Raw genomic sequence first — 13,550 nt, forward strand, 5'->3', positions numbered from 1 at the left:
CAAAAGGCAAGTTCCTGCTACCCCTTCTCATGTGTATGTCCCCATCACCTTCCCCTCACCCCCTCCCAATCATCTTGTTTTCCCTCTACTCTTTATTTTTAAATCTACTTTTTTGCATAGGTAGCAACAACCATAGTCTGTTAGGACTGCGTGAGAGAGAAGAGGAGCAAGGAGCCACTTGTTCTCGACACCAGCTGGCACCAGGCAAGAGTCAGTCAGAATTGCTACTCCTAGACTGCAGGACGTCAGAGTCTAAACGCAACGCTCTGTTTTCTGATGAGGTTTTTTTTTTTCTTTTTAAGTTCTGGGGATCAAACCTAGGGCATTGACCCTGCTAAGCAAGTGCTTTGCCACTGAGCTACAATCCAGCTATTCTGATGAATTTTGATCGTTCTGAGACATGAAAGAGGTGAAGGAGATAGTCTAAACTTGTTTATCTAGATAAGTCCTATTGATAGACACAATTAAAATGTAGCAAAAGTCTGGGCTGGAGGCATGGCTCAAGTGGTAGACTATATTCCTAAGTTTAAATCCCACTACCACACACACAAAAAAATAGTAAACATATGCTAGTAAAAATGACAAGCGTGGCACAGTAGCAAAGTGCTCCCCTAGCATGTATGAAGCCCTGAGTTCAATTCCCTGGAACCACATACACAGAAAAATCCAGAAGTGGCTCTGTGGCTCAAGTGGCAGAGTGCCAGCCTTGAGCAAAAAGAAGTTTAAGAACAGAGTCCAGGCCCTGAGTTCAAGTTTCAAGTCCCCCCTCATCCCCGCAAAATGACAGGTTTTTGGACAAAACATTATTCTATTACTAGTAGAGTTGAAATAATATACTGACTCTTTGCTACAACCATATATAGTTTTTGTGTAGTTGTACAAAAGGGGTTTCAATTCCACAAGTCAGATTATGAGTACCATGTTTTGATCCATGTCAACCCACCCATCATTCTCCCCCATTTTTCCAACAATTGATATTTTATAAAGCACAGTGAATTAATTGCTAATATTGTCATTAGTAGTCAGAAAGCTTACAAAGAATAATCTGTGCTATGTCATTATTGGGCAGATAAAAATGACTTTAAGTGAATTATATTCAAACCCAAATTATAGCTAAACTATTGGCACATGTTATACTTTTTCCAGGGCTTTTGCCAATAACTCCATTTTGTTAACTCAGAAACAATAGTAGCAGATGGACATTGGTGACTCATGCTTGAAATCCTAGCTACTTAGGAGGCTAAGACTTGAGGACTGAGGTTTGAAGCCAACCTGGGCAGGAAAGTCTGTGAGACTCTTACCTCCAAAAATATCTAGAAGTAGACCTGTGGTTTAAGTGGTAGAGCACTAGCTTTGAACAAAAGAAGCCCTAGGACCCGCTCTCCCCCCCCCAAAAAAAAATCAACAACAACAACAAAAAACTTAGTAGCAAAGAATGACAAGTAGGTAAATCACATCCTTTTTTTTTTTTCTTTTTGTCATAGGACTTGAATTCTGGGCCTGGGCACTGTCCCTGAGCTCTTCAGCTCAAGGCTACCACCCTACCCCTGGACCCCAGTGCCACTTCCGGTTTCCTAGTGGTTAATTGGAGATAAGAGTCCCTTGAGGTTTAGTCCCCAGGCTGGCTTTGAACCTTGATCCTCAGATCTCAGCCTCCTGAGTAGCTAGGATTACAGGTGTGAGCCACTGCACCCGGCTAAATCCCACCTTTTTAAATGAGAAATTGTATTGACTCATGATCAAGAATCATTTTTAAATTTACATAAAGAATTCAAGAGAGTCTGGGTGTAGTGGTAGCCACGTGTGATTCCAGCTACAGGGGAGCAGATAAGAGAGCATTGAGATTTGAGGCTGGCTCTGGAGTAGAAGTGTGAGACTCTTATCTGAAAAAAAAATAAACTAAAGCAAAAGGGAATGGAAGCGGGGCCGGGAGTTTGGCCTAGTGGTAAGGGTGCTTGCCTAACATGCATGAGGACCCAGGTTCGATTCCTCAGTACCACATATACATAGAAAAAGCCAGAAATGGTACTATGGCTCAAGTGGTAGAGCTCTAGCCTTGAAAAAGCCCCAAAACAGTGTTCAGGCTCTGAGTTCAAGGCCCAGGACTGGCAAAAAAAAAAAAAAAAAAAAAGGAATGGAAGCATAGCTCAAATGGTTGAGTGCCTGCCTAGAAAATAACACACACACACACACACACGCACGCACGCATGCACGCACACTGTAATTCTGCACCTCCACAGCTGGGTCAGTAGAAGGAAAAGGAAGTGCTAATCAGAGCTGCCCTATGATCACAAGTCTACTTGATAGGAATGGCTTTTGTGTACAAGTGATGATTGTTCTCCCTTTACCTTCCAGAGTCTACATTTTCCATAAAATCTACTCCGTTCAGGAAAAGTCTTAGAAAACTTAAGAACATTTCGTAGTCATTCATGTGCTATATATTCTTTAAGACATTCATTCTAGCTCTTTGCTCTTACGAATACAACTTGCTTTAACTTTATATGACTTCTTTTTTAACTCTTATATTTGTTATATATTTGTAATTTATGACTCCAAGAAGGTAAATTCAGCATAATAAAAGTTTTAATAGGACTTTCTTTTTTTTTTCCTAAATAAAAATTCTATGGATTTCCCATGACCCTGTTACTAATAGAAGGCCAGGGAAATAGTTAAGTAGAAGATCCACGTTTCTTTTGATTTTCATAACTGTCCTGGAAAAGAAGCAAGCTCTAAGTGAATATAAATGGACACAAAAGCAACAACAAATCTATAAAGGATATACAAGGCAAAAGGGAAATGTGGCCTAATAAGAAAGTGGAGACAGAGCAAATAGATGTGTCAGCTTGGGCGGGGGCAGGACACTTTCTGGGTCTCTGGATGAAGTGACAGTGAAGTCACTGCAGGTCGCAGGAATTTGAAGCACAGGTTACAAGATCTAAGGCAAGGACCTCGTGGTCCTGGAATTTCAGGGCTAAGTTTTTCTTAGTTTCCTTTCTCGGGAATGTTCTTCCATCTTGGTTCCTTCTGTCACACACACACACACACACACACACACACACACACACACACACACACACACACACACACGCACTAAGCCCCAGGGGACATCTGCTCCTTGTTGCAGTGAGAGAACATGATGGTAATTCATCGGAAAACAGTGATGAGGAGCTGCCGCCAGCAGCATGGTTCTTCACACCAGCAAGGCATCGGGGTGAGACAGGTAAGGGTGGCAGCCAGGATATCAGGAGACTGGGCTAAGCGCCCCGTTCCCTGCTGGGATTTATCCTGAGTCCCTGTCACAGCAGGACCCAGGCCTCCTTTCTCTGCATTCCCTTCCTCAAGACGTTGAAAAAGGAAAAGCAGAATCATAAATCCAAGGTCAATGAGCTGACTGTGGCTAAGTCGAAATGCCTTTTGTACTACATGCTGCCAGTCCTGTGAACTCTAGAGTGGCAGAATTAGGGCATGATTTCTGCTTCTGCCTATGAAGATAGGTTTTGTTTGATTTTGTTATCATCCTACTTAAAACTCAAAAGACCCTGGCCATACTCTCTAATTACAGACATAAAGAAAATCTTTTGGGCCGGGCGCTGTTGTCTCACGCCTGTAATCCTAGCTACTCAGGAGGCTAAGATCTGAAGATTATGGTTCAAAGCCAGCAAGGGCACAATAGTCCCATGAGATTCTTATCTCCAGTTAACCATCAGAAAATCAGAAATGGTACTGTGGCTCAAGTGGTAGAGCTCTAGCCTTGAGAAAGCCCAAAGACAGTGCCCAGGCCTTGAGTTCAAGCCCCACGACTGGCAAAAAAAAAAAAAAAATCATCATTATGGTTCAAATCCTGTCTACAAAGTAAGTAGTCATAAATTTATAGCTGTTAGTTACATATTTCTGGGGGTTTTCTTTCTTTTATAGATTCTGTGGATATTGAAAAAACATCTCCTTCAAGGATACATAACAGGAAACGACGTAAGAACAATTTAAAAATTCTAGATATAACAAATATTTTTCTGTGCTATGAAAGGGTCCTTCAAGTTAAATGCCTTTTAAAATAAAAATTTGGTAGTACCCAGGCCTTTATATACGGTAAACAACTACTCTACCACTAAACTATATGCCTAACCTGTTTTAAGTTGAATTTATCTGTCCTCAGACTTAGGACTTCCTTTTGAATAATAGGATTGTAGGCATGCACCATCACAGTCAGCTTATTAGAATTTTAGGTGATTTATATTATACATTTTGTAAGAGACATGTTGGGCTAACTAATATATAGGCTTCAAAATGTGCAATGGCACAAGCACAGTGCAAGCTTGTTCTTTCCTCACATTAAGAGGATAAAGTGAATGGGAAAGAAAGCTAAGAAGGGATGACAGAAAGGAGTGCCCGCCATAACAGGTGTCTCCTGCCCAGCCAGTGGGACAGAAATGGCCAAATGATAGGAATATTTCCACTCCTTCAAAACAAGCTGTTCTTCCGTTTTTAAAAAGGCTTATGTGCACGTATGTTTGTATGTACATGTATGCATGTGTGTATGTTTGTGTGTGTACACGTGCTGGTCTTGGGGCTTGAACTCCGGGCCTGGGTGCTGTGTCTGAGACCCTTTTTGCACAAGGCTCATGCTCTACCACTTTGAGCCACAGCCTCACTTCCGGTTTCCTGGTAGTTAATTGTAGATAAGAGTCTCACAGACTTTCTGCCTGAGCTGGCTTCCAGCCATGATCCTCAGATCTCAGCCTCCTGAGTTGCTAGGATTCCAGGTGTACGGCCCCAGTGCCTGCTCCAGTTTTTGTTTTTAAAGAATTGTTTTCTGGATTGGTTCCTAAGATACAGACAGACTGTCAAGGGGTGTTCCCTCTTTCTGCAGGCCTCAGCAGTGGCAGCTCTTCTGAGCTGAGTCCTGGAGAAGAGCCTGGGAAAGCCCCCCGCAGTGGATTAGGTACAGAAGATTAGGATTCCCGGCCTGGCCTTGCTGGATGTCAGGACTCTGAATTCAAAGCCATTGTATCCAGATGCATTTTATTCTCAGCACTTTGACTACTTTGTACCAGCCCATCAGAAGACTTCTTTTCAACACTCTAGAAAATAGAAGGAATTAGGAAACCATTATAAACTCGTGCTTCATAGAAATGAGTTCTACCAACGCAGTGTGTAATTATATATTGATATTGTGGAAGAAATAAAGAGCAAAGTAATGGTACCTTTTATGAATACCCCTCTCCTACCTACTAGCAAAAAGAGCCTAGATTTCTAGTGATGTACTGGCCATTGGTCATGGAAATTGTAGAAATCTTCCAAAGACAACTGTCTTGTTATATAATTATAGACAGAACTAAATCAGTCACGCTCAAATTTTAGTATAGTTCTTGACAGATGTGCTTGACCGTGCAGTTGGATTCTGTCAGATCATTTCAATAAGTCTAGTTAAGATCAACTGGCAGTTAAGATCAGAAAGACATACACAGCCTAACACATGCTATCCCCATCTTGGGATGAGCAGAGGAATTTACAAATATGTAAAAGGTCAAAAACTGGAAAGAGCCAAGAACTGGCAACCCAGATAGCCACAGCATAAGTGGTCACTGTACACAACAGGCAGTAACTCATCTGCCTTATGATCAGAATCCAGAGTTGTAGAAAGAACCAAGAATATATATATATACATATATATATATATGTATGTATTAGAGAGAAGAAAGAAAACCTAACTAACTCTATCTGTACGCTTCGACATGTTCAAATGTGCAAGCACAATGCAAACTTATTCTTTACTCACATAATGAAGAAGTTTAAGAGATGGCAGAAAGGAGAGCCTGCCATGACAGGTGTCCCCTACCCCAGGGGACATACGCATACACACACACAAAATTTAATGCATGTATACACACACATCTATCAGGTGTACGCATTTTTATCTGTGATATTGCATATATATATATATATATATATATATGAGTGGAGAGGGGAAAAGAAAACCACTGAATGATGGGGTGAATAGGAATAGAGCTGGCTATTTTGTATACAAAATATCTGAAAAGGGCTGGGAATGTGGCCTAGTGGTAGAGTGTTCGCCTAGCATACATGAAACCCAGGGTTCAATTCCTCAGTACCACATACACAGAAAAGGCCAGAAGTGGTGCTATAGCTCAAGTTGTAGAGCTCTAGCCTTGAACAAGAGAAGCTCAGGGACAGGGCCCAGGCCCTGAGTTCAAGCCCCAGGTCTAGCAAAAACTCTCTCTCTATATATATATATAGTGCGCGCACACGCGCACATCTGGATACTTGATACATAGAATAACTGTTCTCAACAGGTTTGAGGGGTCCAAAGAGGCACACCTGGCTTTTGGATATGTGGATGTGACACTGAGTGGCTAATGTAAGAGCAAGAATAGAACACAGAGGCTGGGTCACCAAATGAAAAGACACACAAATGAGCTTCAACCGTTTCTAAGCGGACTTTTGGCTTCTAGGATCTTGGCATTTGGTGATAGAGAAAATAATCATGGTGAGATGAAACCAAATATAGAGGAAGGAAATATAAAGACAAACAGCTAACATCAGGATCAGATGGAGAGAAAGAGAGCTAGAATTAAATCCAGAACCAAAAGGGAAGGGAAAGCAGAAAGTTACCTCAATAATAAGATGCGAGTACCGAAATGTAGGAGGAATGAGATGATCCAGGAAGTAATAAAGGAGGGGTGTGAAGGAGGAAATATGGAACGATGAGAGAAGGGGGGTAGAGGTGGAGTAGCAGGGAGAGGGGGCAAATGGAGACATTGTGAGATGCGAGATGAACACAAGACAAAAGCAACTTGACGTAAGCAGTGAGTTTTTGGAGCAAAACAATCATAGGTATCAAAGGGGCCTCAGGCACTCACCCAGACTGCAGGGAAGTGGCTCTGGGCATTTGCTCTGCTCCGTGCCCTCACCCAGCTGGCTTCCAAACTTCAGACCAAGCAGGCTCTGTCCCTGGTCCTGAAGGTCATAACTCTCTGTGAAGACCTTCAAACTCCAAAGTTAACACTTCCAAATCATTTCCCCTAAAATCACCCTGGTCCTCTAGTGTTGTCTCTGTCTCCGAAACACATTCACTCTTCACTTCAAGTGAAAACTCTGGGGATCATTTATCAAAGGAAAAGACACATTGTTTTTGTTTAAAAAAGAACATACATAAACAACAAAAAAAATCTACTTGAGGTAGATTCAGTCTTTGAAGAAGGAGTGGGGAGAAAGGAGGGACCAAAGATAAAAATTCTTTCCAGATAACAGTTTGGAATTTGAGCTACACAAACTTGGTAATGAGAAGTATATCTGTGTCATGTGTTTTACAAAATTTGTGCCAGGAAATCAGGGAGCAAGGATAAAACAAAATAGCCAAGCATCTCCCATGATGGATTCCCAAGGGTCTTGGAGCACAGGTAAATCAGAAATACCACAGACGATAGGCAATAACCGGTCTGGTGAGCAGAGGTCAATGAGAACAACTCTAACTTCCCAAATGAGACCCTAATCTCCAGGCTACCAGCTGTTATAAATCTGAAATCAGAGCTCCCATTTCCTAAGATACTTGGCTGTAAGCATATTTCCAATAAGAAAGAATAGATCCCATCGGTGCCAGAATATTACTCTCTGCTTTTGCTTAGTCCACCACTTTTGAAAAGTGCAGAGAGGCAAATGTTAAAAATGACCAAGATTCCACTGGTTATATATCAACGACATGGTATACATATTGCTGATAAAAACAGAGATGTCTTATTTGTTAGCCTAAAGTGTTAGATTTTTATGACTCTACCCTTATCTGTGGAATGAAGAAGCAGCATGCTTTGATTGATAGATCTGCTAGTCGTGTTACTTTACCACAACTTTATGACTTTAGAAAGGCCCAGAAAGATGAACTGTTTTGCTATCTGTCAGGGGGAAAAAAAGCCTTAAAGAACTATTCTTAAGTTTTAGATAAGGTCTTTCCACAAGTTATTGGTTTGTAGGGTGATTTACTATTAGCCGCTCTTATTTACGTTTCATTAAAAAACGTTTTTTGTTTGGTTTTTTTTTTCCCCTGTCAGTTATGGGGCTTGGACTCTTAGCCTGGGTGCTGTCCCTGAGCTCTTCAGCTCAAGGCTACCACCCTACCCTGGAGCCACAGCGCCACTCCCAGTTTTCTAGTGGTTAATAGGAGATAAGAGTCCCTTGATCCTTAGTCCCCGGGCTAACCTGGATCCTCAGATCTCAGCCTCCTGAGTAGCTAGGCTTACAGGTGAGAGCCATCTCGCCCGGCTTCATTAAAAACCTTAGTAGGGTAACTGTTACTACCCCCGGCTTGTACGTGAGTAAGTTGGTGCAGTTCAGAAATGAAGTCTTCTCACAGTCTCTGAGGACTGACGGAGGATCTGAGCTATCAACTCCCTGCCTGCCTTTGCTCTTAGGAGGACAGGCTGGAACTGAGAACTCCATTAGAGACGTGTACACTCCATACAGCGCAAGTTGTCACAAGATTTGTCACTGCTTTTTCATAAACAGTTTTCTATCACTTGTTACTTCCCAGATGCCATGGATGTTGGAAATGCTTCTACTTTGACAAAAGACAGTGGGCAAAGAAGTAAGAACAAATAAAATAACTGCTGCACTTTGGGAAAAGTTTTATATTTGAATAAATCTCTCTGCTGCTATGAGTATCTTTTTCACATCACATAATAACTACTGTGAATTTAAGTGAGAAAATACTCTAAATCTCTATTTACATAGGAAGTCTGTAGACATTTTATTACCTATTTGCATGAGAAATAATCAGAATACCACTGATTTAATACAAAAATCTTACAAGTATTTATACAGTTTATGGATCTGGATGCCATTCTGATGTAAAATATGGGCAAAAATGATCAAGGAAGACAATCCATCAGAATTATAGGTTTCTTTGGAGGTTAGTTTCATGAAAGAAATGATAGGACCTCTTCAAATGATTCTTCCAAAGAGATCCGGGAGTTTGGTGTAATGGTAGAGTGATTGCCTAGCTTGCACGAAGACTTGGATTCAAGTCCTTAGTACCACGTACATAGAAAAAGTCAGAAATGCTGCTGTGGCTCAAGTGGTAGAGCTCTAGCCTTGAGAAAGCCCAAGGACATTGCCCAGGCCCTGAGGTCAAGCCCCAGGATTGGCAAAAAAAAAAAAAATCTTCCAATGGCAAAATTGGAAGAAAAATTGGTATTATTGGAGAAAAGAATAAATGGTAATGGATATGAATAAACACGTGACTGTATTTTACTAGAGACTAAAACTTACCTTCTTACAAAGTTTCTCTAGTACCTCAGAAAATCGGATTCTCAAATTAGTTTTATGGGAAGAAGATTCAGAACAGTCCCTCTGTTTCCACGTGATTGCAGGGACTTTCCATTCATCTTTTTCTGTAATCCTTTTTCTTGTTATGCAGACTTACCTTTTGCGATCTAGTCTCTGTCATTTCATTAGTTAAGCTAGGTAGACCTGGAAAGCCCAATTTTACTGCAATTAATACAGAAAAGCCCTAAAAGATTTCACTCCAAAATAGTGAAATATAGCTTGCATAAACTTTCCTACAACAACATCCCATCCTGGTTGCTCAAGTCCAAACTGCTGTGAGGCTCCTTGTCTTCTTATTTTCCAAATTTCTTTCTCATTTTCAGCAACATATAAAAATGCAAATAATCATTTAAATGCTTATGTGCAAATGCTTTTAATCTCTCTCTGTTTCTGTCTGCTTCTGCCTCTGTGTCTCTGTTTCTGTCTCTGTCTCTCTGTCTCTCTCAATCTCTCTCTCTGTCTCTCTCTGTCTCTCTGTCTCTGTCTCTGTCTCTGTCTCTCTCTCTCTCTCTCTCTCTCTCACACACACACACACACACACACACACACGCGCGCGCGCGCACACACACACACACCAGGGTCTCAAACCTTACAATCCTTCTGCCTTCATCACTTGAGCACTGGAATTATGAGTATGTACTGCCATGCCAGGCCCAATATCATCTTTTTTTTCCAACTTGGGTGATTTTATTGAAATCAGGGAGTAAAACATCATTCTAGATCATTTCTGTAAACATAGAACTCAGTACCAAGCTCTTAGGTTGTTTGTTGGGCTTGGCTTATACAGGTAGAAGTGTTTTTTATTTATACAGAATAAACAGAATGTAAGCTTGACCTTGCATGTCTCACTCAACATCATCTTGTAATGATGACACTTGGTATAGGATTCTGTGGTCATTGCTGTCACTTGTGCTGATGTGCTCTCAGACTTCCTTTAGGCTCTTATTTCTGTAATCCGTCTTGCATTTTAATTTCTGAAAAAGTGTTTAATCTCTACTTTCCTCCTATATTTGACTTGACTTCTCTAATGGGCTTTTTCTTCTGCTGCTACTTTCTTCACATCCTGGCTGTCACAAGCATGAATTTTAGCTTTTCAAGGCCGACCTGTAATTCTAGGAAGTAAGACCAAAGACTTCTGACCTATATTACTTCTCAGTCTCCTTGACAGTCACCTTCTGCTGTCAGCTCCTGCCTTATTTTAGGGACTTTTAAGTTTTCTTTTATTGTGAAGAGAAAACTCTCATGTAAATATGTAAGCTACATACATGGTTTTGTATAAATGTAGAGGTTTGTGATTTTTTTCTGTGTAATCATCATCAAATAAGATGTCTCCAGCTAGGTATTTAGTTCTTCCAGAGTGTTGTGGGATATGAACTTGAAAAACAGAACACTAGAAGGCTGACATACAAAGTTTGTCAATCTTGCTTTACAGTTCTAAAGTCGCTATTTTCCTTTCTTCTGTTTGAAGGGAAAGTGAGAAAACAAAGATGCCAACCGAAGCAAGCCCAGAGTGGTAAGAAACATGAGAATTCTCTGCTTTGAGTTGACTGCTGTCCTACTTTTCCTTCAGATTCTACCTTTGCTGCAGTCTCTAAATCTGTGAGCCTTCACAGCTTTCCATCTCGTGGGTTATTTAGAGTGCAAGCTCAATTGTTATAACAAGGAGATCTCAAACTAGAGGCTGAAACCTTTGAGGTTTACCAGTTTCTATGGAGATTTTTCAGCCTTGCTCTGTTAAAATAGTTGAATTTCCTCAATCTGGTTCTCTCAGATATCAGTTTTCCTTCTCTTTCTTTTGTTTTCGTGTGTGTGTGTGTGTGTGTGTGTGTGTGTGTGTGTGTGTGTGTGTGTTGGTACTAGGACTTGAGTTCAGGGACTGTCACTTGCATTTTGGCTTTTTCGCTCAAGACTAGCACTGTACCACTGGGGTTGTACCACTTCAGGCTTTTTCTGGGTTTATGGCACCAAGGAATCGAACCCAGGGCTGTGTGCATGCTAGGCAAGCACCTTACTGCTAGGTCACACTCCAGGCCCTCCTCCCAACGTCTCAGAGGTCCGTATTCCTGCTGGGTCACTTCATCCGTCCAAGTGATTCGATGTGGATCAGTTATTTCACTTGACCTGAGGAGAAGGCGGCACTTTGCTCAACTTCTGTGGCAAAAAATACAAGGAGATTGGTGGCCCCGGGCCAGGAAATCAGGAAGAGTCACATTTCTTCCAGTATCATTCCTGAGCTCTTGTAAGAGAAAGCTAAGGAGAGAGATGGGGGGAGGGAGGAGAGAAAGAGATGTAAGGGAGAAAGGGACAGAGCGAGGGAGGGAGGGAAGTAAAATAATCTCAAGTCAAGAAATCCACAGTGGCATAGTCAAAGGTGACAAAAGGGTCTTTGTTAGCTAGCAGGTTACTGCTTTGTCCTTTGTCCTGAACTAAGAGCAGCCAGCGCCTCCCATGGGGCCACATGCAGGTGGCGGTTCATAAGCAAGCAGGCTGATTTCAGGATTTTCTTCAGGAGCATCTGTAGTGGTGAACAGCGTTCTTCTAGAGGCTAGGGATTCAGGACTGGAGCTGGGATCAACAGGAAATGGAAAAGTGGGTTCCCACAGAAGGGGGGAGGGAGAGAGAGGGAGGGAAGGAGGGAGAGGGAGGTAAAGAGAAAAAAGAGAAGGAGGGAGGAAGGAAGGAAAGAAGGAAGGAAGGAACGAAGGAAGGAAGGAAGGGAGGGAGGGAGGAGAAATACATCCAGTTTAGGGAATTTCTGAAGTACCAATGTAAGGGAAGGGAGGGTAGTTGCAGCAAAGCCGTACACTTGACGATGGATCTGTGACCTGACCTTCTGCCCTGGCTCAGGTTGGAATAGCTACTAAAAGCAACCCTGCAACTCACAAGTGCTGTGCTTATTGCCCGACCGCCCTGTCTAGAGTGTGTCTGGAGTCTGTCGCTTGGCTCCTCTGCCTTGGTTTCGCATAGATAAAGGGAAAGTGACGCTGGCTGCTTTCCCAGGCGCCGCAGCCCACTTCCCACACAGCCTCTCACTCTCTGAACCACCCCCCGCCCCCAACTCCACCCATGGAGAGCTGCCTGCCTCCACATCCCTGGTGGGGGCTCCCTTGGCACCCCAGTGTCGCTGGCTGGAAGGGTGGCATCAAGCAGCTCACCACCCTGACGTCCATCTTAAGACATGTACATCTCTCTCCACTCTTTGGATCCTTAGTCCTTCCCCTCCTACCCCCACCTCGTAGACGGGCAACTTCCCGTGCAACTTGTAGATTATTCTAGAACTGTGCTAAGCTTTTCTTTCAGCCAAGCAGAAAGCTGCTGTGAAGGGTGAGTCAAAGTAGAGAAGACATACAAGTTACTCCAAAGTGATCTTGTTCTCCAATTCCTGTAGCAAATGATTCTAAAATAATCTTTCTCTTTCTTTCCCTGTATGTGTGTAATTATCTATTTTATACTATGAATATTAAATACATTACAATATAAGACTATGAAATAAAATTTCCCACTATAGCAGGAGGAGAAGGTCTACCCTCCTGGTACTATTTTCTTAGGTAAATTATCAAAAGCACTTGGTCCAGCTCCCATCTTCAGGGTCTCCACCAGGCTATGGGAATCATATTTCACATCCTGGATCATATCCTGGAAGTCTTTGGCCATTTTCAGTTTAAATACAAATGCTTTGGACCAGGAGTTTGGCCTGGTGGTAGAGTGCTTGCCTAGCATGCATGAAGACCTGGGTTTGATTCCTCAGTACCACATACATAGATAAAAGCGGGAAGTGGTGCTATGGCTCAAGTGGTAGAGCTCTAGGCTTGAGGAAAAGTCCAAGGACAGTGCTCAGGCCCTGAGTTCAAGCCCCAGGATTGGCAAAAACAACAACAACAAAAACAAAAAAACCCAAATACTTCACTCAAGTTTAAGTTTGTGGCACCCATCTGATTGTCAGGTTCACCATGAGATGTGTCCTAAGGTCTTATATTGCTTCCTGTCTTTCTCTTTCCCAAAGGAAATCCTCAATATGTTATTAGTGGTACTCACGTACTTTTGCTTAGCTTTTGTGTTACTCTGAGCATCAGCTTCTCTGTCTGCACAGGGAGTATATTAGTCTTACTTGGTATTTATTTGAAGGATAGAGTAAATTAATGGAGGATAGTTCCTGGCACAAAATGAATACTCCACATGCATTCACCTTCATAACTGCTCTCGCCCTATTGCTT

The 13,550-nt window shown here is 42.1% G+C and overlaps 1 protein-coding gene across 1 annotated transcript in view; it reads left to right on the forward strand.

Moving 5' to 3' along the window:
* The window catches only part of LOC150048892 (nuclear autoantigen Sp-100-like), a 49,752-nt gene that overhangs the window by 21,743 nt on the left and 14,459 nt on the right, over positions 1-13,550 (forward strand). Inside the window, exons 10-15 of the mRNA XM_090354337.1 lie at positions 121-204; positions 2,356-2,419; positions 3,090-3,220; positions 3,916-3,969; positions 8,543-8,596; positions 10,805-10,849. Coding sequence (XP_090210463.1) covers positions 121-204; positions 2,356-2,419; positions 3,090-3,220; positions 3,916-3,969; positions 8,543-8,596; positions 10,805-10,849 — 432 coding nt within the window. The remainder of the gene's footprint in view (positions 1-120; positions 205-2,355; positions 2,420-3,089; positions 3,221-3,915; positions 3,970-8,542; positions 8,597-10,804; positions 10,850-13,550) is intronic.

The sequence above is a fragment of the Megascapheus bottae genome, chromosome 21 (assembly GCF_031878675.1).
Source record: "Megascapheus bottae isolate mThoBot1 chromosome 21, mThoBot2.hap1, whole genome shotgun sequence".
Taxonomy (NCBI): domain Eukaryota; kingdom Metazoa; phylum Chordata; class Mammalia; order Rodentia; family Geomyidae; genus Megascapheus; species Megascapheus bottae.